At 37.9% G+C, this 27,328-nt stretch overlaps 2 protein-coding genes across 2 annotated transcripts; both read right to left on the bottom strand.

The window, feature by feature from the left end:
* Window positions 1-9,066: 9,066 nt before the first annotated feature.
* On the bottom strand, window positions 9,067-15,107 carry LOC135118135 (glutathione S-transferase 2-like). Its single transcript, XM_064039279.1, has 5 exons — window positions 14,990-15,107; window positions 14,515-14,651; window positions 14,072-14,239; window positions 13,458-13,600; window positions 9,067-9,284 (listed from the first exon to the last, which is right to left on the bottom strand). The coding sequence occupies exons 2-5, from the start codon at window positions 14,645-14,647 to the stop codon at window positions 9,114-9,116; spliced, it is 615 nt and encodes a 204-aa protein (XP_063895349.1). The 5' UTR covers window positions 14,648-14,651; window positions 14,990-15,107; the 3' UTR covers window positions 9,067-9,113.
* A 2,448-nt stretch (window positions 15,108-17,555) lies between these two features.
* LOC110373169 (uncharacterized) lies at window positions 17,556-27,041 on the bottom strand. Its single transcript, XM_064039255.1, has 10 exons — window positions 26,908-27,041; window positions 26,493-26,632; window positions 23,035-23,202; window positions 22,573-22,715; window positions 22,283-22,451; window positions 20,818-20,890; window positions 20,567-20,709; window positions 18,692-18,859; window positions 18,139-18,281; window positions 17,556-17,782 (listed from the first exon to the last, which is right to left on the bottom strand). The coding sequence occupies exons 2-10, from the start codon at window positions 26,626-26,628 to the stop codon at window positions 17,612-17,614; spliced, it is 1,314 nt and encodes a 437-aa protein (XP_063895325.1). The 5' UTR covers window positions 26,629-26,632; window positions 26,908-27,041; the 3' UTR covers window positions 17,556-17,611.
* Between the last annotated feature and the right edge of the window lie 287 nt (window positions 27,042-27,328).

The following is a 27,328-nucleotide window of genomic DNA, read 5'->3' as shown; positions in this document are numbered from 1 at the left end:
GCAGAAATTCAAGTGTAAGCTTCAAATAAGGTAAGTATTTAATATGCGTTTTATTTCAGGTAAAACGCTGCTATTAAATTCTTGACCGTTATTTGAAGCTTACTAGTTTGAGACGTGTTTGTTATCGCCTGGTGGAAGTGGACGCCAATGTGAGCAAAAGCACAATGAAATTGTGTATGTAAATAGGTACTTAGGTACACAAGTAATCACATCAGTAAGTATGTGTATTGCGTCCTGGAATACTAATGTAATAAAAGTTAACTGGTACTGGTACTCAGCTACATCCTGTTAGACTGGAAGCCGACCCCAACATAGTTGGGAAGGGGGCTCGGAGGATGAGTAATAAAAATTAAAAGAGAGATGCAAGAACAAAAGCAAAATTGATTTCATTTTCTAATAGTAATTAACAAAAATATTGCGATACTTCTTAATAACAATAGTAACAAAAATATAGACATTAATCAGCTGGATTAATTAAATAATCGAGATAACTTGCTACTTCTATTTAGTGGGTATCTTTCTCTTCTGTAAAAATGGGCAAATGTATTGCCTGATCGCCAATTACCCTTGGCTAATATATCGTCCAAAGGTATATTGTCAACACAGATTTTGACGCTACCGCCGAGTGGAAGCTTCCTGGGGTTGTAGTTATTCCTGCCTCTTTTAACAATGTCTTAATCCAAATAATATAATCCGCAATCATCGTTCGGGTGCCTGCCTTTGGTTGGCCTCTAACGGATATAAATAAATTTAAGGAATTAGCCGATGTCCGTCTATCTTCTAACAAGGCTTTAGTCTTTCTGACCCAATACACTGGACTTAGATTTATATTTTCCTGATTATCCATCAAACAACAACCCGACTGCCCATGACTAGAACTGTCGGTCTTAGAGCCAAAGACTGGCCATAAGATTAAATTATCTTTGTTGTTTTTGAAATGTTCTGGGTCTATTGCAAGCAAGGAAAGATCATGGACTCGCCTTTCCGAAACAAGCTAGCAAAGAAAGAGCAGCAGTGTGCCTGGAAGTTGCAAAAGGATTATTCTTGTCTACGTTTACTGCACTTAAGTAGGTTACCAATTGGTCAATATTCCAGATGGACGGCTTCCCGGGGAACAGGTTTGCTCAGCGCTATTGATTTTAAAATGTGTCCGACTAGAACGTGTGAACCTAGCTCTCCAGTGGTTTCTGCATTGCATAGTGTAGCTATAACTGACTTGTGTAATAAAATAGTATTGTATGCTAGTTTATTTACTATGTGTAAGTCCGCAAAAAAAATTGGGTAAGTATAGGTCCAAATAGGGATTCAAGGATTCATAGGATCCAATTTCATACTTTTCGCCCCAATTTAACCATCGACTCCAAGCTGATTGATAAGTCTTGCGTGTGGATTGAAGAAGACTTCAGTCGGAGAGACTCCTTGTCCCTCCCCCCCCCTCCCCATTTCCTTGACCTTGGCAGGGGGTATCCCCGTTGCTGTGTCTATCGGTTTCTGCTCGAGGTTCATCAGTGTGTAGGGTACTGCTAATGATCGGGACTTCAAATCTGCTCGCCAAAATACCTGGTGCCACCGAAGGAACTACTATGAGATTAACTCCCGTTCCTGAATTGAGATGACTGAGGACCTACGGTATAAGGTAAGGTGGCGGTAATACTCATGCTAGCGGGTAAGTCCAAACTTGAGAAAAAGGGCATCGTGGAACCCCGCTTTCGGGTCCTTCAGATCTAGGGGCACGTAGTACACAACTATGTATCCCTGGGCTCGCTTCGAGGCAAATAGGTCCACTGCTGATACAAGATGCCCCTCCGGTGGAGGTTTGTGTCGGGAGAGATGGTCTGCATGACTGTTGAATAGGGCTGGTATATGATTCACGACGTGATAGATTTGATACAGCTCGAGATAACTGAATACTTTGTACGTCAAGTTCGGTAGGCTCCTTGATCGGGTGCCACCTTGATTTCTTAGATATGACACTACAGTCCCATTTTGCATTGAAAATGGCTGTTGATCTCCTTAGCAACTCGCCGTGATTATCCAGTTAATACTGCAAGCATCTCTTTCAGATCGCAGTGAAAGCCTTTTTCTCTCTTGTTCCATGAACCCATTACGGGCGTTCCGTTCAGTTGTGCCCCCATCCTACATCGGAGGCGTCCGTGGTTATAAGGTGACAGGGAAGTGGCGTATGAATATCCAAGGTTTGGTGGCAGCTGACCAGCCACCACTTTAGATCTGCTAAGGCATCTGCTGGTAGGTTCAACATTGCTATACTCCATTCACCGAGCCGTGAGCCCACAATGTAACCAAAGAATGACACTTTTCAAAATGGTGGGTATAACCCGACCGATGACAAAAACGTCACATTTTTATGTAAAATGTTCTTAGTATCTGTGGTCTTCAATTTAGTAGGGTTCTATGTATGACAGTCAAGACTTCTAGGTTCCTTTTACATGTAAACGATTTACTACATATTTAATTAAACTTAAGAAAACAATTTACGGCATTTATTATATTTGATTTCAAATAAGTTTGAAAAGATTGCATTGCAAGATTAGACATCGTTCTAAAATATAATTTCTAATGTTGTCAGTATATTACTTTCATAGTTATTTTTATAAAATATGATCATTACTTCAATCGTGACTTATAAGAACCCTTTTTATGGTTTGTTCACCGTTTGGCTCACGGTTCCATGAATAGGGTAGGTATAGATTGCTGTTCAACACTGCATTGACGAAAATGAGGAGAGCCCGGTAATGCAGTCTGCCGTATGGGACAACAAAAACTTGCGAAGTTTAAAAGTCCTATCAAGCTATGCAGGTCTTCTAAGTTTGTCGTGCTGTTTGTCACGTAGTGCGTTTTGTCATTATCTTGTTGATAATGCTTGCGATTTATTCACTTGCCATCCAAAACGTGGTGCAAATGATCCCAAAGTAGGCGAATATATCTTGGTGAGCCACCAGAAAATCGAGGTACACAATTATAAGTAACCCTTGAGTTTTCAAAGTTTGAGCCACCCAATTGGTCACTGTGGCGAAGGTCTTGGGTGCCGTGCTTAAGCCAAATGGTAGGCACGTAATCTGAAGCAGTCTTCTTCTGTATACTAGTCGAAGAACATGTCTGTGACCTTCGGCTAACGGAAGGTAGAAGTAAGCCTGGGCGAGATCCACTTGCACAGTCATTCGTCTTTCTGAAGAAACTTTAGCACGCGAAAAACATTTATTAAACTGAAGGGTTCCGTAATTATGAACTTGTTGAGAACCTTGAGATTGAGTATTGGACGGTTCTTTCCGTCGCCTTTCGGGCACAAGAAACATATTGGAAAGAAAGCTGGCAGAATTTGCAGCTATCAATAGAATTTTTTGTTTTATCATTTGGGATATGACGACATCCATCTCTTTGGACTCTCTGGTCAAATCTGGCATTATCTATCAAAGGTGGCTTTTGGCCAATGGTATCCGATACCCAGTTATTATTTTTGACAAGAAAGGCGGAGCTCCCATTTCTTTCCATTGGTCTTGATATAATGTTAGGCAACCCGCCTCGAAAGTCATAACTTACGTGCCTTGTTGGACGCATCAAAGTCCGCCTGCGGTCCTGGACGCTTTGTTTCGTCTGTTGGACATGGTTCTTATTGTAATTTACTCGTGATGTCCCAAGGGAGCCTTTAGAGTTTTGCGTCACACGCCATTCAGCGTGAGTGTGATTACCATTTCCCTTCGAGGGAAGGTTATAATGGCGACTCTTCGAAAGTCGATCCAAATAGCCACCCTGCGAGGGTAGATTGCAATGATGGTACGACCCGCAACATGCATGATTGGTACCCTGCGAGGGTCCGTGATAATGAGCCGACCTGCGGGGTGGCTAGTATACTTACTGGTCCCTGCTTTGTAATGATGCTGCGACTCGCAAAATGCAAGATTGGTACCCTGCGCGGGTCCGTGATAATGAAACGACCCCTGTGGGGGGTGGCTAGTATACTTACTGGTCCCCACTTTGTAATGATGCTGCGTCTCGCAACATGCAAGATTGGTACCCTGTGCGGGTCCGTGAAAATGAGCCAACCCTGCGGGGGTGGCTAACATACTACTGGCAGTCCTAGGCGGAGCGTACCAAGTCTTTCAAGGCCGAAAAGCATCACACGCCGAGATAATGAGCCGACCCTACGGGGTGGCTAACAGACTTACTGGCAGTCCGAGGGGAGCGTACCAAGTCTTTCAAGGCCGAAAAGCATCACACGCCGAGATAATGAGCCGACCCTACGGGGGTGGCTAACATACTACTGGCAGTCCTAGGCGGAGCGTACCAAGTCTTTCAAGGCCGAAAAGCATCACACGCCGAGATAATGAGCCGACCCCTACGGGGGGTGGCTAACAGACTTACTGGCAGTCCGAAGGGAGCGTACCAAGTCTTTCAAGGCCGAAAACCATCACACGCCGTGATAATGAGCCGATCCCCATGGGGGGTGGCTAACAGACTTACTGGTAGTCCGAGGGGAGCGTACCAAGTCTTTCAAGGCCGAAAAGCTTTCTTGACACCATCAGCCCTCTTCAAGTGCGGTAGTGATCAGTCCGAACTAAGGAGATGCTGGTTGGACCGCACCTCACACCATTCTTTTTTGTCAAACCGTTGAACGCCTTGCAGGATTGAACTAGGGCCACAGGTGCCTTAGGAACTTCGGGCTTGCTTTCTTTTCCATAGTCACGTGCACGGGCTGTGGTAGCTTTATTATTTACCGCATCTGTATTTGCTTTATAAGTCACTTATTCTGAAAACAAATTACTGAAAAAAAAAAAAAGTACACGGAAGAAACTCGTGACAAAAAAGGGGTAGATGTACAAAATATTAACACTTGATTTCGCAAAATCGAATATCGAACGGTAAAACCGTTAACAAATTATATAAAATATTATAAACTCACCTGTGTTCTGCGAGAGCACTGAGTTTATTTTTCAACGAAATACTACAGCGGTTGGTTAGACCAACCTTCTCGGGCGGAAAACAAGACGCCAATGACGAACTGTGGCCGCCGAGAACACTCGTCGCCTCCTGCCTGGTGGGGAGTGAAACTGGTCGATGTGCGAGAGAGATGCAAGATATGGGGTAGAAAAGGACGGAGATAAAAGCGGAAAACATGTAGGTGCCTATCTCAAACTAGTAAGCTTCAAATAACGGTCAAGAATTTAATAAAGATACGCAGACCCCACTCGCAGATAAATACCAGCTGAACTTCCCAAAACAGACTGTCATGATCAAAAAACGCAAGTCATGGTGAAAAAGTCAGTCAGTCAGTCATTCTTAGTGGCCACTAGCAGAGCGTGACTCAATGTAAAAATTACTAGCTACATGATTACTATATTGAAACGAGCTTTTTGGAAATACTTCGTCGATCGTTAAGGTAGAGTCGAACCGCACGTTGTAAAAAAAACTAAAATAATTATTGACTCGTTGTAAGTTTTTAACGTCTACCCACTTCATAATCGATATTTGTAAACTCGTTTTTATTCGAGTAAAATTGTCTTTTCCATAGGTAAATAAAAAGGTTGGGGAAGAAGATTGTCCTCGATCTATTTAAAAGTATTTTTATGTAAACACATTTTTACCTTCCAAAAATGAAAAGCTATATTTGCAGTAAGCACTGTTCGAGTTATTCAAGACTTTTTCACAGAAGTTCAACGATATAAGGTAATTATTTGAAGATAGAAAAGTAGATGTTTGTTGGTGGTATAGCATTGTCATAGCAACCAAATTGGTGTAAAATGTATTTCACTGGCGTTATATTGATTAAAGAAGGTACCCAACTTTCATGGTAAATATATCCTTGAGCATCCTCAAAGCTTAATCAATAATCGATAATAAAAACAGTTAGCTTAACTACAACGGTTCAAATTTATTCAGCTGGTTGGAAATGTGCTATCAGGCAAGCAGGCTTTTCCTACTTTATTCGTAAGAATTTTCATGAAACTTGAAATTATTAGATACCAGTTGATAGAAATTTTAAGTAAATAATATTCATTTTAATAATTCACTTTGTCTGTGAAAATGTTCAATGTTTCTTCAGATCCGCTAACTAAGAGAAACTAAGAGAAACTAAGAAATTGACTACGTGTCAAACATTATAGCAATCTCACTCCTACGCTGCCATAGTAATAGTTCCTATGTCACGCCCATTTTACTCATACATATTTTTAAAATCTTCATATCAATCGATAATATTATTATGAAAATATTGTAGTCACCAGCTGATAACGGTTTCAGTAGAAACATTCAATTTAAGATAACGGTCACACAACATGATAACAGGCTACTACATACCTACTTACTTCCAGCTGTGTGGGACATCGACAGGCAAGGTCGTGGCGTGACAAAGGCATGGTAAACCCATAGTGTGACACTGATAAATCGATCAAATCTGATAAATAACTTATTTTGGATGATGATAACATTGATAACGTATATTTTGCAAAAAAAAAAAACTAGCTAACTCTAAATCGTTCCAAAATAAGTTGGTTTTTTATTCGTAGTTTTGCACAGCCTTTCGTTTCCAGAAATTGGAAGGCATTTCCTTCGCGCAAGACTTTGACTAATAACTGCTATGAATCTAGTTGCATCAGCTAGCTAGCCTAGCTCAAACTAGCAATCTGTTGAAGTAGCCACAAACACTTTCTTCCCTCGTTCAATTGGACAAAAGTAGCTGAATGGCTTATTGACCAAGTATAGCAAATACGTCTAGTGCTAGCGGCTAGGGGAGTTGGCACAGGGGCTCGGTTCTCATTTCAATTTAGCAGGGATCATGTAGCTATAAACTTAGGTAATGGAACACCTTTATTGTCACTAGTTTACGTCTACCACGCCTACATCTGGTATCTCCACAAGTATAACACTAAAGGCACTTTTTTAAGACCATATTTTATAGTTAGGTGACAGATGTATCTTTGTCGTAATATAAAATTCAAATGTGTGTTTTATTTGTTTCATTTACCTGTGTTTTTTTATATCAGTACTTATTACAGTTCCCAGATCGTTCCCTATTTATTTCTCGAATCCAAATTGTTTTAAATACCCAAATTAAAATCCCTTATCTACGAACGTGAGTTAAGCACCTGCTCGAATTTAAATTATTTCTAATAAAGTCCCTTATCTACGTAAGCTTATTATTACATACATAAATATTGTTACACAGCACAGTTTTAACAATAAACAAGTTCCGTCATCACGAGATAATAAAATAAACGGAGCAAATCTGCCGAGTCATGATGCTGTGTGGCCTGTGTGGGCGTCACGCGACCTTGTGTCCAATGATTGGCACAAACTGTCACTAACTGAACAGATCTATTTACATAATGTTCGTTATCAACATATCAGAGTCACTGAACTGACATTAGTAACGTATTATCTACGTAAGTATACAAGTAAACCTGCCTGACTGTGTTTCGGACGGCACGTTAAACTGTATTGCCCGGCTGTCATTGAACATCCTGAGTATCGTTGCGGGTAGTCAGAAGCCAGTAAGTCTGACACCAGTCTAACTAAGGGGTATTGTGTTGCTCAGGTACTGGATTGAGGAAGTCAGATAGGCAGTTGCTCCTTGTAAAACAATGGTACTCTGCATCCGGTTAGACTGGAAGCCGACCCCAACATAGTTGAGAAAAAGGCTCGGGAAATGATGATATACGGGTAAACCTGCCGGTGCTGCGGGATTGTTAATGGTGTTTTCAAAGCCCATACTACACCCAATTAGTAGGCAAGTGATGATTTAACAGATGCCATGTGCGTTAAATTCGTACACATAAAAAAACGGGTTAAGAATGTTAATCAGTGTTTCTATGTATATGTTATGGACCAAGTGATAAATTGGGCAGTATACATAATGCCCGGTCATTATGAATAATGCCCAATATGAGAGTGCAATTTGATAATAATTATTCAAACAATCAAATTGACTGGGCACTATACATATTGCCCGTGACCTTTTGGGCAAAGTAAAACCAACATATTCACACATCCCATATCAATTGACAGAGCATAGAAGTAAGCATGCAACATGCAGCAAGCATGGCTTCTGTCACGGCTCCGGCGCTGCGGGGCTCCGGCGGTCCCATGCGAGCATATCGTCGCAGATGGTTTTCACGCTCACCGCCGCTGCTTCGGCTTGCTGGCCGGCTTAGCCGGCCAGCCTCAGCCGCGGCGGCGAGCGCTTCAACTACCTGCGCCTCAGCTCGCAGGCCGCCTCGCCCCTCCGCGCCTACGCGGTTTTGAATTGCACTCTAGGGGTAGGGCAGACAAGACTACGTGGAGTCGGTTTTGCAGCGATTCGTTTTCGTCACTAAGTTCAGTTTCTAATACAATGTTTTGAATCCAAATTAAATTCTACCATAAAAAAAACGAGCCAAGAAAAATGAGATTAAGAAAAACGAGGCCGAGTTAGTAAATTAGATGACAATTGTCCAATTAATAATTTTCTGGCTAGACTTATAATTTCCCATTAAAATAGAACATATAATTTAAAACAAAATCATACAATATGTAGCAAGTAACAGGATTTATTTATTAGAACAACTGCCACCCTCGCACCGCATAAAATATAGCTTTATTATCAAATTGCCCAACTATCATGTAGCAATATAATAATGCCCGTGCCAAGTGATAAATAATGAAGTTAAGATAGTTATTAATCATGTGGCCCGATAAAGCTAGACATTATTCATAATGCTCGGGCATTATAAATAATGCCCGAATTAATCACATGGTCCATAACATATATAACAAAGCGGCATCGTACAATTTTGTAGTAACTTGTTTTACTTATACCCATACATATTATATTTCTTATACCCACACAGGCCACACACTGCAGACCAAACAGTTGGCCCACAGTTGGCCCGGTTAGAGAAAAATATTGTATGTAATTTTTTTACGAAAATTGAGAATTTAATCAAAGTTTTTAGTTGGTCTGAGAACACGCTTAAAAAATTACATACATGTGAAACTAATATAAACGATTTAATTTAAAAAAAATACAAAAAGTAATTCATAACATTCTTTAATAATAATCCCTAAAATTATTCTTACGTACTTAATGAATCACTTAATCACTAAACATCCAGGGTCCAAGGTCACCAGGTCATCTTAGGTGCAGCATCAGCGTAGGCCTTTACTTGAGGGATGGCATACACCTTGTCGACCACTGTCTGGAAGGCAGGGTACTTCTCAATGAGGTCAGGCATCCGCATCATACGCTTCAGGTAGTCTATCAGACCTGCTACCACGAAATCTCCCCAGGTTAACTGAAAAAATAAATAGATTAAATTATATTGGTAAGAAGTAAGTCTAGCCTTTTCCCCAATGCCTTGAGATTTTCAATCTGAACTGCAACCTACGAATGGATATTGTAAAAGTTGGTACAATCCTATAGATGTGGTTGGATGTTTGTTCCACTTTCACACAAGAACTGCTGAATGGATTTTGATGAAACTTGGCAGGAATTCAACCCAAGTAACAAAAGCTTCTATAACCAAGGCGTTTTGTCACCAATCAGTGTTATAGTAGGCCTGTAATGGTAACCATTATGACTGCCTGTACTATAAAGGTTTTTAACAAAGCGTTTTGATTCTATAAGATAAAGAGCATTTAAGTTCTATAATTAAGCTCTTAGAACGCTTACAGGACCATACAAAAGAATCGTTAAAGTTTTGCACTCTAATAGATATGTATAAAGTGATTATGGTACTATTTAGTACTATTAAAGACCTTACCGACCCTTTCATGTATCTATTTTGCACTAATAATGCGTCAAAATTATTTTTATAGTACTAGTTTTGTAGTAGTATCAAAAACATAATTACAGGATTAATCTGCACTATGAAAGCACCTTACACAACTATTATGTAACCTTTTAGCTTTTTAAAAGCTCCCTCATTATTACTACGGGGCTAGTTCTGTAAAAGTCATGAAAACCCTTCTATAGACATAACCATTCTAAATAGCACTATTAGTGAGTCTGTGTTACTCATACGACACCAAAGCGTGACATAAAACGATTAAAATGAATAATTAATGGTCTAATTACATCTATACTAGCTTTTCAGAATCAATTATATGACTAGTATTTCATAAATGGTGACACAATGTAGCACATGGTTCTGTACAAATATTTGTTTTGTACCACAACAGGGCTGTAGCAATAATGTTTCTTTTTGTCTAGCCAGGAATAAGGATGAAGAATATGAGAGGGAGAGCACCTCATAATATAATAGCATTCTTAAACAGAAAGTTAATTGTAAAGTAGATTCAATTAAATGTAAAATTGTCTGCATAACTTACGATTCTATGATGTATATATTTTGTCCCATTATGATAAGGAAAACTAGTTCCGAGTTTAAAAAAAAAGACTTAATGTTTCTTATTTGTTTATTAATTATAAACATGATCTATGGCAAGATGTATTTTAATGTATGTATATTCTTAACCTAGAATAAGTAATATTAAAATAAAACATAACAATTATAGAAAAAAAACACTTCGGCGGACATAATCTCGACTTCTTGAAAATAACTATCAACAAAAAGATGCATACGCTAATGTATGCATCTTTTTATTTAACAACATAATTATCACATCTTTTTTATAAATGAAAAATTAAATATTAAAATCTGTACTACAATAAAGTCAAATCATAATCTGTATTAAAATCTGTAAATTTATATATACTGAGGAATCTACAAGATTCCTGTTGATTTTGATGTTCAAATCAAAATCAAAAATTATATCTGCTCAGGAAACAATCCACGTCCATTATATATGCCATCGTTAATTTTAGTATGTTACGACGCAGGTAAAGCACTGAAACAAACGCAATCGTACAATTACTTCCAGCATTATGACAAAAAAAGGTTTATTTTATATTTGGACAACGAACCCTAATTCGTTTTCGGTAACAATATGGCTGGAGGGAAAGGGAAGTCTACATGCATATAAAACAACTAAAAAATGAAAAGAGCCCTGGTCCAGATGGAATCAGCAATGAAGCCATAAAAACGGGAGCACCTGTCCTACTATACCACCTGACTCAACTATTTAATATGATCCTAAACACAGAGACTGTCCCTAAGAGATGGTGCTCATCGGACATAATACTTTTATTTAAAAAAGGAAATCCGCAAGATATAGGCAACTATAGGCCAATTAGTCTTCTATCAAGTACTTACAAACTCTTTGCCTCAATAATACTGAAACGAATAACCCAGGATATTGATAACGCACAACCGCTGGAACAAGCAGGCTTCCGCTCAGGCTTCAGCACAATAGACCATATCCAGACCATCGAACAAATATTAGAAAAATACAGAGAATTTAATAGACCCCTCTATGTGGCGTTTATAGACTATTGCAAAGCTTTCGATAGTATCAGTCACAACTCAATCTGGAACGCTCTTTACTCTCTAGAAATTGACCAGAAATATATTAATATCATAAAATATATGTATAACAACAGTACAAGCAAAGTGAGACTGGAGACCAGCGGAGAACCCTTCAAAATTGAACGAGGTGTAAGACAAGGCGACCCGTTGTCACCAAAACTTTTTATAGCGGTTCTTCAAGACATTTTCAGCAAAATTAATTGGACACAAAAAGGCATACTGCTAAATGGTAAATATCTCAATCATCTACGATTTGCAGACGACATCGCAATACTAGCTGAGACACCAAAAGACCTAGAGGAAATGATAAGAGCACTTGATCACGAAAGTAAAAAAGTCGGTCTTGAAATGAACACAAATAAAACAAAAATAATGACAAACAGTTTTAAGAGGCCAATACGAGCAAACGGACACGAAATTGAATATGTTGACAGCTATATCTATTTGGGGAAACGAGTCTCATTTAATGCAGAAAGCAACTTGGAAGAAATAACTAGGAGAATATCATTAGCGTGGAAAAAATTCTGGTCGCTCAAAGAAATATTAAAAGGCAACTTTAGCCTACAAATGAAAAAAATTGTGATGGACACCTGCATTATGCCATGCCTCCTATATGGCTGTCAAACCTGGGTATTTACAAAAAATATAAAACAAAAAATTGCTAACACACAAAAAGCAATGGAAAGAAGCATATTGATGATCAGAAAATCACACAAAATACGAAGCGAGGTTATAAGAAAGAAAACCATGATCACTGATGCACTCAGACACGCACTAGCATTGAAATGGAAATGGGCCGGCCATATTGCACGTTACACGGACAGAAGGTGGACCATAGAGAGCACCAAATGGAAAGGACCATCAGGCAAAAGAAGCATCGGCAGACCAAAGCAGCGATGGGCAGATGACATAGTGCAAACTGTAGGAAGAAACTGGATGGAGCAGGGCAGGGATAGAGAAAGGTGGAAAAGGTTGGAGGAGGCCTATACCCACGATGGGGTTCATAACCAAAATTAAACTAGAAAAAAAAAAAAAAAAAAAAAAATTTAGATATATTATATTATAAACTAACACTAGATTATAAGCACAATTAAGTACTAACAACATTTGAAATGTAAAATAAGGGTTATGAAATAAACGGCTTTTTATTTTTATTATTTATTATAACAATATGGCTGCTGTTTTCGGCCATGATAGCACTTTAGAAGCACGGCTGAAGCCAATGAGTACTATAGCAGCCATATTCGGGACCAGTCCTTATTTTATTAATTTTAATTTAATTAAAACACGTAAATTATAATGGCGCATTGTCAAATTTGAAATCAGCATAATGATTTTATCGATACAATAATTTTCGCAAGAGCAAGTTATGGGAGAGTAAGACCATATCGGTCCATGCATGTTTTATAGTATGTTATGTTAAGCAACAATGGCAAACGACATAAAGCATAACTTACCGATATATTTTGTTTTCTTGAAGAACACTCACGATTCACGATCACAACACAAACAAAATGGTCAACAGTGTGATAAAAAAGATCACTGGAACCGTTTACGGTGCAAAATAGCACTATAAACATGTTTTGGTTACTTTTATATTGCACTTTTAGTTACATAAACGTTGCAGACAACACTATTTCAGTACTAAAGAGCGTTTCTTGATACTTTAACATTTCAACTAAAGAGCTGACTTATCACCGTGAGAGCCTTTATGTAATGTCTATACAATAAATCCGTGATAATACTAGGGCCTAATTGGGGTTTTGTAAATGTTTACAACACCATTATAGTACTAATCATGACACTAATTAGCACGCTCCAAAACGTTCTCAGGACCTTTATAGTATCAAATTTTGTTACTTGGGAAATTATTACCTTCTTGGCAGTTATTGTAATACCAGCTTAGATAGCGGAATACCATAATAGGCTTCTTTTTATCCGGGTGCGGGATGTAGTTCTAAATTGCGAGCTCAAGCTCTGTGTATTGAGTAACTGTTTATTAGCAGAAAATAGGTTCTAAGGCAGACTGGTAATAAATACCTTTCCGAGTGCGATATGACCGTTGTTCTCAGTGATGATACTGCTGAGTTTCTCCAAGTATTGCGGGTAGACTGTATTACTGTACTCAGCATGCCTTCTCTCCTGTAACTCCTTGTCAGGCTCATATGCCACCGACAGCGCTTCTGTTAAATAAATACAATGTTATTTATGAATAGTATACTTCAATGGTGGTTTTTGAATGGTGGTTTTCCAAAGAGACTATTGTTTTTTTTTACAAGATGCGCAACATCTTTCACAGCCTTCAGCGGCTATTGGTAGCTAGAGTATGTGAGACCATAAAAGTGGATTATGGGCTAAATGAACTTAATCAATGCTCTTAATTAATTAGCAAAATAAAATCCTAATATTAACTAATTGATAGAACCCCGCAATCTTTCCACTAACACTAATTATAATATCTATAATATTCAAAAGTGAGTTTATTTGTCATGCTGTCATCCTAAAACAGCGATACCGAACGGTGGGTTGCACAATTCAACTATAACGATAACCAAACCATTTTTTGTCAAGTCCAGGCTAGTTATGATTTGATTATCGTTATAATTAAATGGTGCACCTCACTTGCAATAAATACTAGTAAAACATAAACGTACTGTCTCTTAGTTCATTCAAGCAGTCGATGTTCTGGTCGATCTCCATAGCATCCTCGGGGGTGTCTCCGACCAGCCCGTACTTGCGGCCGAAGTACCGCGATATGGCTGATGTCTTCGCGTACTTCTTGCCGTTCAGCTCCAACACGGGCATCTGGCCGAATGGGGTGTCTGGAATTATATAGGAAATGTTTTAATTTAATTAAGCCTTTACTTAGGTTAATTTAAGACCTGGCTAAGGCCCTGGTTCCACTAAAGAGGAACGTAATAGAAATGTTATACAACGAATGGAACATGTTTCTATGGAACTCTCTGATTAGTTCAAACGTAGTACAGAAATACGTGGAACCCCCCAGATGCGCGAATTAGTTATTTCGAGACACAGCACATCTGATCTTCTATCTTATTTATATGGCTAATTGTCAAAGGGAAAATATTATACTCACTAGGCTTAAATGCAGGCCAGTCCTCATCAGAAATCCGATGGTCTTCGAACTCCTGGCCACCATACGCCATGAGCAGGCGGTTCGCTTCCCCCATAGCCTTCTCCCGGTAGTAGTGGTAAACGACCTTCGTCATGATTCTGAAACATATAAGTACCTATGCAAATATGTGTTCATAAAAAGGTCTCTTACGATTATTGATACGTGGAGTTGGGTAATCTGGCCTTGGTGTTCCTGGTAGCACCACCAGGCCCTCCTCGCCATAATATTGGACGGTCTTCAGGGATACATATGACTACCGAATTTCATCTCAATCATGGAGAATAAAAAACCTTCCTCTCTGAGCTTAATCAGGTACGGAAGTCGCAAGATTTGTATCAAACATGTAAGTGTAAGAAAAACTTGTCACAAAGAAAACACACAAACTCCTGAATTGAGAACCTGAAGAGAAAAGAAGGATCCTTTTAGGAAAACTTACGTTTATATTCTCCTGATCTCGTATTTAAACTGTGCAAAAAATCTACAAACGATTAACCGATTTGCAAGTCACTTCGACCCTAGCCAGCCTACTCAGGAGTTCACTGCTTGATAACAACTGCACCTGTTCAACAAACGCTCTATTTATACAACAATCTAAAGATAGTAAAGATACTAAACTATATATCTTTAGCTGCGCAAATATCTTGTTTGTAAATATCAGTACAATCTTCTTTGAAACTAATAGAGAGATATGTGCTACTGATAAAAAAGTGCAACTAATTCATTGTGCTACTAAGGCTAGGGGCACATTTTTACCCGACTGCCAAAGAAGGACGGTAATGTTTTTCGAGTATATGTAAGTATGTAAGTATGTATGTATGTCTGTTCCTTTGTGACCTCCTGTAGCCTAAACGGCTTGATGGATTTTGAAGTATGAGGTATCGTTAGATTTGTCTTGATTACGGGAGTGTCATAGGATACATTTTATCCTAAAAGTCCCACGGGATATATTTTCTAAATTTCCCTTTAAAAAAATATGTATGCGGTATCATTAGATTCATTTCAATCACGGGAGTAATTAATATAGGATACGTTTTTTCTCAAAATTCCCACGGGAACATGTTAATTCTGCGTCAACGCAAAGCAACTCATGCGTTAGCAAGCAAAAAGCGATTCTTTTGGCGATACAATCACGTCGTCTTGATCAAATGCATGAACGTCGTCTTGATCGTCTTGAACGTCGCATTGGCGGTAAATTTATGTTGCGGAGTAACATCACTCGTAATCTAAAGCCAAATGTCGTCGAAATAATTTAAAATGGTACTTACATATACATAGTCTTCTACATCTACAACATTTTCGTTAAATAAAAACAGCTAAAAAGTTATAAATAAAAGAATTATTATTAAAAAAACAAAATACCCGACTGCACACTAAAAAAAGAGTAAAACAAGCCCCACAATAATATTGATCAATACAACTTTACTGAATATAATTTATAAATATTGATGGAAAGCATCGCAGGCGGGGACCACCTTGACCGCCACCAACGAAAATTCTGCTAAATGGTGCACAACCCAAATGACTATAAATGAGCCTCTGTTGGTCCCCGCCTGCACATTTTTTATAAATCATTATGGTAATTCATGAATAATCTGGGAATTGTAAGAAAAGTTTTGTTAAATCTATGGATAGCAGCGATTCACGTTGTTTTCCGTGACCATATAAAGTTTGGGGTGATCTATTATGCTATATCATCATTCTCTAAAAACGTATTATTTATCAAGCCAATGCTTGGTTCAAATATTTTATTTACGGAAAATAGGAAATCTTTCAGTGACCTCGCACTGAATGTTGCGCCATATTATGAAACTATTTTGGTTTTCATATAAATACAGATTTACGCTGGAATGCCATTGCATAATATTTTGAAACGTTATTATGTACTACATTATCTAACCTTATATCATTCAGCTGTTTCTCTCAAAAACACCAGTGAAAGAATCATATTCCTGAAAATTTTAATAAAATCAAAAGTTGTCGAGACAACCTAAACTGAGTTACAAAAAGAAAAGCTCCGAAAATGGTGATCAACTTGAAAAATTCTTTCAGTTTTTAAAAGTTACAGTATCGGTGCGTGACACAGGCTATATTTTATCCGGGAACGAAAAGCAGTTTCCACGGGACGCGGGTGACGTCGTGTAAACAACTAGTGTTAGATAATTTCCTTTGAAAAATAGTGTTCAAACAAATCGATTATAGCTTCGTCACTCTCACACACGATTATGTCGATAAAAAGCAAACATGTCATATTAACCTTGACATCTGATACAAAACAAGTTTTGTTTGCATTTCTTTGTTATTGAATAATTTATCGTACTTATCGATTGGGCTTGACCTTTTCATAACTACTGTTGTTAACAGGACCAAGCTGAACTATCAAAACAGGGAATATATTATTTAGGGTGAGTTGAACCATTTAACTATAACGATAATCAAACGATAACCAGCCGTCAAAATGTTGCCCACTGGTCAAAGGCCGGTTGTTTGGGGTTGGTTATCGTTATAGTAAAATGGTGCAACCCACCCTTATAGCTTTTTGTTCTAACTTTAATCATTGAAGGTATAGACTAAATACGTACGCAAATTATTTCTCATACCTACATGTAAAACGATAGAAAACTACTATGCTACTTTATCGTATTTTTAGATAAAATGTTATTAAAAGTGTCGTAACTAATTACGATAAATTAAATACGTACCTAATTAAATAATGTGACGAAATAATTAAGCCCACCTGCTTACTTAAAATCCTTTACTACGTCACGATCGACTGATAGCTTATTTATAGATTATAGGTAAGTATCAACTTAAGCCTTGACGAAAATCAATAGCTTCATTTATTATTTACGATAAGATTGATATTACTTAGAATAGCCACTAGTACAAGATAAACGTGAAACAGATAGGTACCAATGTCTATATCCAGATTCCAGAATCTATAAGTTTGAAGATTTTAGACTCTTATCATGTTTCTTTAGGAATTGAGTAGAAAAAGACAGAAGTATAAAATAAACATTTATTTAACTTCAACACACATAAGTCTTATAATCATCAGAATTTAAAATAATGCTTCAGGGGCGGCATCAGCATACGCCTTTACTTTTGGGAAAGCAAATACTTTGTCAACGACCTGCTTGAAGGCAGGGTACTGCTTCTCAAGGTCGGGCATCCGCAGCATCTTCTTCAGGTAGTCTATCAGACCAGCCAGGACGAAGTCGCCCCATGTCAACTGTGAAACAAGAATCAAAAGGTTAATACGACTGAAAATTTCTTGAACGCAGAAGATTTTTAAGCCTGCCATTGTAAATTGCAAAATATAGTATAGTAAGTACACTGTGGAAAATTATCATGTGCCTAGACTGTTACACTTTCAGTTTCTTCTGACTACCCCTAAACAACTGACTTTCGAAACACGAAGGAATTCGTTATGACTCGATGGTCACTCAACCACAGACCGACTGTGCCAAATTTTGCTTTTTTAACCCTGAGTTTTAACCTGGTTCCTTAGCCACACGAATTCCTCCAAAAAAAAAAAACAAATAATTTTACAGAAAATAAAACTTAAGCAATAAGAACCATACGTACCTTTTCAAGTGCCACGTAGCCGTTATTTTTAACGATAATATCGTTGATCCTCTGCAAGAGGTCTGGGTAAACAGTCTTCGCGTATATAGCGTGTCTCTTTTCCTTTAGATCCGGCTCCGGCTCATAGTCGACAGATGCAGCCCCTGTTAAAAAATAATACATAACAAATAAGTAATACTAAATTTAGGTTTTTTCTTAGGGCTGGAACTTAGACACCAGGGTGCCAGACTGGAAGTTTGCGTTTAGGGCGACAAAATATGCTGTTCCTTAATGTTATTCTTAACTCTGTAGGCATCAAAAGAAAAATTGTACAATCTGGCAATGAATGATTTCTATATTTTCTTCTATTGCAAATAACATTTCAAGCTTTACTTTTCCTAGCTGTGGGATTGTTCGAAAGAGATACCGCGGCCCTGGTACATAAAAGGCTTACGACGGAACACGACGGTTTTTAGTCAGTAAGAGTCTGACATTCCCCCACTGCTACTAACCCACAGCGGGAGGGGCATTTGATGATTTTTGACGTCGTTAAAAAATAAAAAAAAGCTCTTACTTTTCCTAAGATCATCAATCAAGTCAACTATCTGATCGATCTCGAATTCCTCTTGGATATTGTCTCCGCCGAGCCCAAACTTGCGACCCAGGAACCTGGCGATGGAATAACTCTGTGCGTATGTTTTGCCGTCCATCTCCAGAACGGGCACCTGGCCGAATGGGGTTTCTGAAAGTAAATACATGTATTTCTTTGGTTATGTTCATTATAGAAGTCAAAAAGGTAAACATTTTTATCTAAGGATAGGATAGGTACTATTGTTGGTTTACCTGAAGACGTTAAACTCAGTATCTACTACCTATTTTTTTTTTTGTGTTAGGCAGCCTTTTTACCGTATAACGATATATGTACTCGTATTTGTATATGTATGAGCTATTTTTTATCCGCGTGTACTGAATTGTTCCCACGGGACCTGGACTTATTCATATTGGTGCATTCATACAAATGACAGTAGCATGGCCGAAAGCATGCTATATATATACTCAGTTAAAAGTACAAATTAATTTCATAGCGTAATTAGTTATCCAATTTTCAGTGAAACACGTTATCGCAAACTCATTTCCGACTTATATCGCATAACCAACTCAATGGGAGATAAATATCTTTCTTATCTTTCATTACATAAGGAGCTTTTGTACGACGATTGATATTTCTTATTAATCGTACTTAAAACGACACGTTAGTGAGAGCATATCCTTGTTAAAGCATATCTTATGTGATTTTATATACCTTATCAAATTCAGATAATATCAAGGAAAATTCGTTAATTTTATGAAGCATTTTATGGTTGTTTCTTTTTATGTTCGGTATCGGTTTTTGTATAAGCTATTCTAATCTAGGTAGGTATATTTCAGCTTGTTTACTCTCAACTAAAATTATTACTGTGTACTTCTTAATTGGCGTATTGTTATGTTTATAAATTATGTATTAAGATTGTCAGCTGTGAAGAACCTATATGAAATAAATAAATAAATAAATAAATGTGTAAATTCGTAATTAATAGACATAACATTGAATTCAATTTGCAAATTATAATAATGTTAAGTATATGTTTCATATGCAAATATATAAAGTAATAACATTTACAAGCGGTGTATTAAACAAATGTAGCGGTCAAATTTGAACCACTTTTTTCCAATGTGTGTTAAAAACAAGTGCCCTATATTATTTGAACCAGTTTGTGCAAAACCAGTAAACCTTCAAGATATCAGGGGCCCAATTCTCCTAATTTTACTTAAGCTACATACGATTCACATTCGACTGAGATCCAATCCCGACTCAATTACGATTGAAAGAAAAAATAGCGGAATGCCACATACGCTTATGTGGCATTCCGCTATTTTTTCTTTGAAATAAACATATTTATAATTTTCTGTCATTCAATAAAGAATCATTTTGTCTGCAAATGATTTACGACTGCAATATGATTGTAGAGCAAACTACCGTATAGACCAAAATCACCAAAACAGCAACCAATCGCAAAACAATCGAATGTCGTTGGAATAAGACTGGTCTTATATTAGTAGCAGAATGCCCGTTATGGTTAAAACTGCTATTGCGATCATATTGCGATTCAATTTCTATTCGATTTTGTCATTATTAACTTAGGAGAATCGGCCCCCAGAATAAAGGTCATGTTGTGAGGAAGGCGATGAGTTACTTTATGGTGATGAGCATGACCGTGGACGGATATAGAGGAAGGAAGAGGACGACCGAAAAAACGATGGATGGATTATATGAAAGTAGATATGGTTAGAAAGAATGTTACTTGCGAGATGACGGCAGATAGAAGAGTATGGAAGGAGAAAACGTGCTGCTCCGACCACAAATAAAATTGGGATAGGGGCAGGATATTAGAATAAAAAAAATACCCACTTGGCTTGAATTCCTCCCACTCTTGGCCATGTCGTTCAAAGCGTATGTCTTCGAAATCCACGCCGCCGTAAGCCAGTAGCAGACGGCATGGTTCTCCCAGACCCTTCATTTTGAAATAGTAGAATACTGCTTTCGGCATGATTCTAGAAATAATGACAAAGTCAAATAATTTATTTCATTTAGGCCTTTGCAAGCACTTATGAACGTCAAAAATATAATTAAGTTTGATTCTTTTCCAAAAATAGAAGAACGGGCAAGAAACTTCATGGTTCTTCGATGTGGCTATTAGATACGCTGAATACACTCCATTCAATTTCTTGCGGTCTGTAGATATAACAAATTGGTATCAAGTGGTTAAGTGGTTTACGACCAACGGAAATATTAAGTATTTTGCTTCTGGCTTCTATGAGCCAAATATGTGTTGCGAAAATGGATACTCACCTAGTGCGACAAAAATATGATAATTGATACGTCTAAAAGGAATGCTCCTTTTGATAAAGACACTACAGTATGTGGGGAAGCTTAAATTAGTTTTTTTTTTTAAGGATTAACACTTCATTTTCTAAATTGGAACACTGGAGTGAGGCTTCTCTAGACCTCTTCAATTTTTGTCAAGATTCGATATACTTTCCTAAGTGCTTTATATTTTATTGTACTCACATTTATTGAATATACGGGCTTAGATTTGAATCGTTTGTAAAATTCTGAATGACGGCAATGTAGGAGTCTGATTGTTCCGAGATCTGTTTAGGACTTAAGCTCCAAATAATAATCCGGCTATATATACTCTTATACGGGCGATAAGATCGAAGCCAGGTGTACTTATATTTATATATCTTCTAGCCAGTGCAGATAAGGTTTTGCACCCGACTCCAGAATAGCCTATCAGGACTTAAATACGTGTTGTTTGTTTACTATTTTTATCTACGTATATTACTTAATTAATATTACAAAGCTGACGAGTTTGCTTAATCGCCCGAATCTCAAGAAAAAATATTTTTGTCGAGGAAGGAATAGGCTGCTTTTTTATTCGCAGGTTATCGGAAACTCTGTAGTTTCTTACATTGGTCCAATACATAACTTGATGTAATTGAATATGTAGGTATAAGCGATTAACATTCTTTGAGACTGTGTGCTCGGTACAGGAATTTGATAAGTCTTGTTTTTACTTACAGTTGTAATTATTTCCACAAAGAAAGATTATTATTTCAGACACAGAAAACACAGTAAACTCACGGTAAAGTCAAAACTATTAAACTGCACAGCAAAACTATTTGATGACCGACAAACGAGAATTATACGCACAAGCGAGCGTCGTGACGACTAGTTTGGACTGAAGACTGATTTGCGAAGCGAGTTAACCTGGGTCCCATGCGCGAGCGCTTCCCCAGCGCTCGATATTCTACGTCATATTATATTGATCCATAGGTATTCTACTAGTGTGTAAGTTCGACACTTGTCTACCAAACCAGATTGTCTAGATTGGATCTGGAACTGCCTGCCTCTATATTTAGTTGAGGTACATTTTTCAAAGTTATAGGTACGAGACAGCCGAGTGCCGACTTTCTGTTGCTTATTCTACGATTCTGGTTTCAGGACTATTTGAAAAGAAGCATATTTACGTTATTATAGGTTAGAAAACAAACAGAATATTGAAATTAATATTACATTTATTCAACAGATTCTTATAATCTAACACTTATTTAATCAGGATCTAAAAGTGAGTGACAGGAGCAGCATCAGCGTACGCCTTGACCTTGGGAATAGAGTACACGTTGTCAACGACCTGCTTGAAGGCAGGGTACTGCTTCTCAAGGTCCGGCATCCTCAGCAGCAACTTCAGGTAGTCCAGCATACCAGCGAACACGAAGTCACCCCATGTCAACTGGTAAAAGACAATGTCAGCGTTGAAAAATTTATACTCAAACGGTTAATATTCCTTTTGAAATTTTAGTCTTCGTTGGTGCAATAATAATTAAAATAGCTTATGTTTCTACTAAAGGTACCTTTCCGAGTGCGACGTGACCGTTGTTCTTCACAACGACAGCGTTCAATCTCTCCAAAAGATTCGGATACCAGGTCTTGGAGTACTCAGCATATTTCCTTTCCTTTACCTCCGGGTCGGGTTCATAGTGCACAATCGCACCCTCTGTTAAAATACATTATAATTTTAAAAATCGATTTTTAATAATAACTGGGATAGGGTTCAGCGATACAACTTAGAAATATAAAAGGCTAATCATCATCATCTGCCTAGCCTTTTTCCCAACTATATTGGGGTCGGCTTCCAGTCCAACCAGATGTAGCCAGTGTTTTATAAGGACCGACTGACCCTCTCAACCCAGTTTCGCCTAGGTAAGACTGGTTGTCAGACTTACTGACTTCTAACTAAACGTCACGACTGTCAAAGATGTTCAATTACAGTCATAAAAAAGAGTCATATTTGACACATTAAGCAGTTCACTTACTGAGTCGAAGGTCATCGATTAAGTAGACATTCTGGTCGATGTCGAATGCTTCCTCGATGTTGTCTCCAGCTAATCCAAACCTGTGGCCCAAGTACCGCGCGATGGCGTAGCTCTGGGCATACTGCTTGCCGTCCATCTCAAGCACGGGCATCTGACCGAATGGGGTCTCTGGAAGTTCAATTAGATCATCAATGTAAAATCAAAAGTCATTTATTCAAAGTAGGCTGAAAATCAGCACTTTTTGAACGTCAAATTTACAAAAGACAGCCCCCAAAACGCCCGCCCGTTACCTCTTCCTATGTGTTTTTGCTGTTAAGAAGAAGTGGTGGAACAAACTCTCCAGCCTAACCTTAGATATTGGATTTGGATTTTTCCTAACTTTAGATATTGGAGCTGGCATTCAATCTAACAGGACGCAACAAGTGGCAATGTGGCACATGGAGCGATTGGCTATCGGATCTCTTCTTCCCAGTTACCCGGGAAAGATCCGGGTACCCGGGTTTTCAGACTTTCTGGCTTTTAATTGACTAAAGCCAAAGATACATATATTCTTCTTAAAGCTGACCCACCAATTTAACATGCCTTCCTAAAAACGGTTTTATCTTATGTGCACTGAAAACTAGAAAATAAAAAAATAAATACTTACCTGTCAACCTACGTAGGTGGTCCCGGTCATATTAGACTAAAATAAAAACGTGGGGCCCATTAACTATTGCTGTAGTACTCTCTTCTAGAGGTATAATAGGTGTGGATTGCATCGACTTACTATAATCGTAACTGGAGATTTTGACAATCAATAATTAGCCGTAGCTCATGATCTACCAAAGTATAAAGATATGCTTTGCCATAGATAGGATTTCACAGGGGCCCCACGTTTTTATTTTAGTCTAATATGACCGTGACCACCTACGTAGGTTGACAGGTAAGTATTTTTTATTTTCTAGTTTTCAGTGCACATAAGATAAAACCGTTTAACTTAAAAGTTTTTTTACCGATTTTTTATTTTCTAGTTTTTAGTATTTAATGAAAATGCCTACCGAATATTCCTCATTCTATCTAATTCATTTAGTGCATCATTATTACACGGTCTCTTACCTGACAATTTATTACAATCTAATTCCTCAATACATAGCCCTTCCAGATACTTTTTTTTTAACGACCCCAAAAATCATCACATGACCTCTCCTGCTGTGGGTCAGCAGCGGTGAGGGAGTGCCAGACTCTTGACTAAGAACCGTTTTGTTCCGTCGTAGGCCTTTTATGTACCAGGGCCGCGGTAACTCTTTCGAACAATCTCGCAGCCCAGGCAGGCCTTGGCCCTGTTGGGCCCCGCTGGAGTTACTGACAGTTTTCTACTTGTGAAGCCCTTTTATTTGATACCCATATTGGTGGGATTGATAAAAAATTGTTATCAGCCATTTGGTAGCGGCGGCCATCTTAGATTTCAATTTTGCATAGTAAATTGTATTCTACTTGTTGAGACCCATCAACATGGGTATCAAATGAACCTAAGTTATCCGCCATTTTGTAGAGGCCGCCATCTTGGATTTTAATTTTATATAGTACATTGTATTCTACTGGTTGAGAACTTTCATTTGATATCCATATTGATGGGATTGATAAAACCTACGTTATCCGCCATTTTGTAGCGGCCGCCATCTTGGATTTCAATTTTTTTATAGTACATTGTATTCTGCTTGTTGAGCCCTTTCATTTGATACCCATATTGATGGGATTGATAAAACCTACGTTATCCGCCATCTTAGATTTCAATTTTGCATAGTAAATTGTATTCTACTTGTTGAGACCTTTCATTTGATACCCATATTGATGGGATTGATAAAACCTACGTTATCCGCCATTTTGTAGCGGCCGCCATCTTGGATTTCAATTTTTTATAGTATATTGTATTCTGCTTGTTGAGCCCTTTCATTTGATACCCATATTGATGGGATTGATAAAATCTACGTTATCCGCCATTTTGTGCCGGCGGCCATATTGGATTTACAATGTTATTGATATTACTATATTGTATTGTCATCGGAATTGAAGGTGTGTACCAAATTTCAGATCAATCTGACAACAGGAAGATACTTAAATTTGAATTACTAAATTTGACCCAAGAAAGAATAAATAATAAAACAAACAGGGTGAGCTAAATAAAACCGTTTAAAAACGGATTAACTCGTCATGACAAGATGGTCAACCATCATGCATCGATTGAGCTTTGCGGCTATAACTCAACCACTACCTCCTTTTCTAATATTCCTACTTATGTAGAGAGAATATTACTTCCTCACTATAACTAGCATTTTATTTGATTGACATAACAATTCTTCAAACCTTATCAAAAACAATTACTTGGTTTTCAATTAGTTGGTAAGTACTTAATTAGGCCAATAATTCCAATCTCTGAAACTAATCGTAATCAATTCCAATCTCTGAACAGTTGTTAGTACATAATCCTACCAAAATTGTGTTTCTAGGTAGAATTACTAAACACAGTTATCAAAATAATCAAATCGATAATCTTATCGTAAGCAACAAACCCAAAACAAACTGTTTGTGTGATGTGTTACAAAATGTTGTGTAATACGTGTGTCAAGGACACATTTTATGAGCATTTATTTTGATGATATTGCATATTCTCTCGCGTAAATACGAAAAACCACAAATGTTCGCAGCATTTGAGGCGTGTAGACGCAATATCCACATAGATGTTAGGTACATTGTTTTTCAAATTACTATGATATTCTTGTCTGAAAAGAAACCGAGTGACAAAAGTTTTTAAAATAAGTACTTGTGGAGTTCTCAACGCTAAACACTGAACCAGCCGAGTTATATCTTTTCAGAGAAAAAAAAATCTCACATAACCTCCTACATACCTACATATTGAACTCCACCAAAGCTAAGGTTACTTTTAGAATTGGGCGTGGCGATGACGTTTAAGACGTCTTCATCGCCACACCGTGCATCTTCTTGCGTCGGCCGTGACGTACCTACCGACCTATGCTGTATTTTGTACGCACTTTCCAAGTCATCTGCAGCATTAGAACACTTAATGTATTCTCATCTAATAAATAGTGGAGTGTCTGATGTTTTTGTGTCGGGTACTAAAACACTCAGACTCAGTCAAATAATGCTTTGTGGTAAAAAAGAGCAAAGCTATAAGGATTTACGCTAGATAGTGATTAACAAATCTACCACTTTCAGCGTGCTTCCTTGCAGACCATAAGAATATAGAACTAGGCCTTAAACAAAAGCATTTTTCCCCTTTTCTTATCTTACCCACTTTCGTTGGGCACACACAGCACTTCAAGACTTAAAAAAACCGGCCATGTGCGAGTCGGAATCGGGCCTATCACGTATCATGAGATACAGCCTGGTGACAGACGGACAGAGGAAACAATAGATTTACCCTTCGGGTACGGAACCCAAAGAGATACAACAATACTTACGGGGTTTGAATGCCAGCCATTCTTCTCCCTGAGGAATACGGCGGTCTTCGAACTCCACTCCACCATACGCCAGCAGCAAGCGAGATGGTTCACCCAGACCCTTCATGGGGAAGTAGGAAAACACGGCTTTCGGCATGGTTCTGCAAGTTTTTTATTTCAGATTTACTAATACTTATTGAAGAATGCCATAATCCTTCTAAGCTTAGAAATGGGGATGAATTTCTTTATATGTTCCAAACAGGCTTATTACCTACTTATTATTATTTTCGTGAAAAAATGTATCTAGGGTCTGTCAGTGAATTTAGAACATCTTCAACTTTTTAGAAAAATGTTCTTCTTCCAGCCCTGTTCCCAAAAGTATGTCATGATTAAAAGACTGGTGTATGAATGGTACAGAAGGTATATAGGTACTCACGATAGTACTAATTGGTAGTAGCCACAAGATATTAACAGAGCCTAGTTGGCTATGCCGTCAAAATATAACTGGACGTTTCCAACGAATATAGGCTTGAACTTCAAATCTCTATAAATACGGAAGTAGATATTTTTTCATTATCACGACTGATAAGATTTGCAACGGATTGGGAATTTAATATTAACAGTGACGAGGGGTGCCTAACCTACATGACGTCATCAGGATTTGGACAAGGTAATATTGACTCTTGAAGTTATGTATCGGCGTGTTTAGGTACCTCCTCCTCATATTAGTTTTATAAGCAAATTCTTCTACAGCTTCAACAATTATGATTAACTAGCCGTTTTCCCGCGGTTTTACCCGCGTCCCGTGGTAACTACTGCCCGTACCGGGATAAAATAAAGCCTATGTTACTTGTGGA

This window comes from Helicoverpa armigera, chromosome 18, assembly GCF_030705265.1.
Source record: "Helicoverpa armigera isolate CAAS_96S chromosome 18, ASM3070526v1, whole genome shotgun sequence".
In the NCBI taxonomy this organism is placed as follows: Eukaryota; Metazoa; Arthropoda; class Insecta; order Lepidoptera; family Noctuidae; genus Helicoverpa; species Helicoverpa armigera.
The sequence above is the reverse complement of the archived record's forward strand: the minus strand, read 5'-3'. Positions and strand labels throughout refer to the sequence as shown.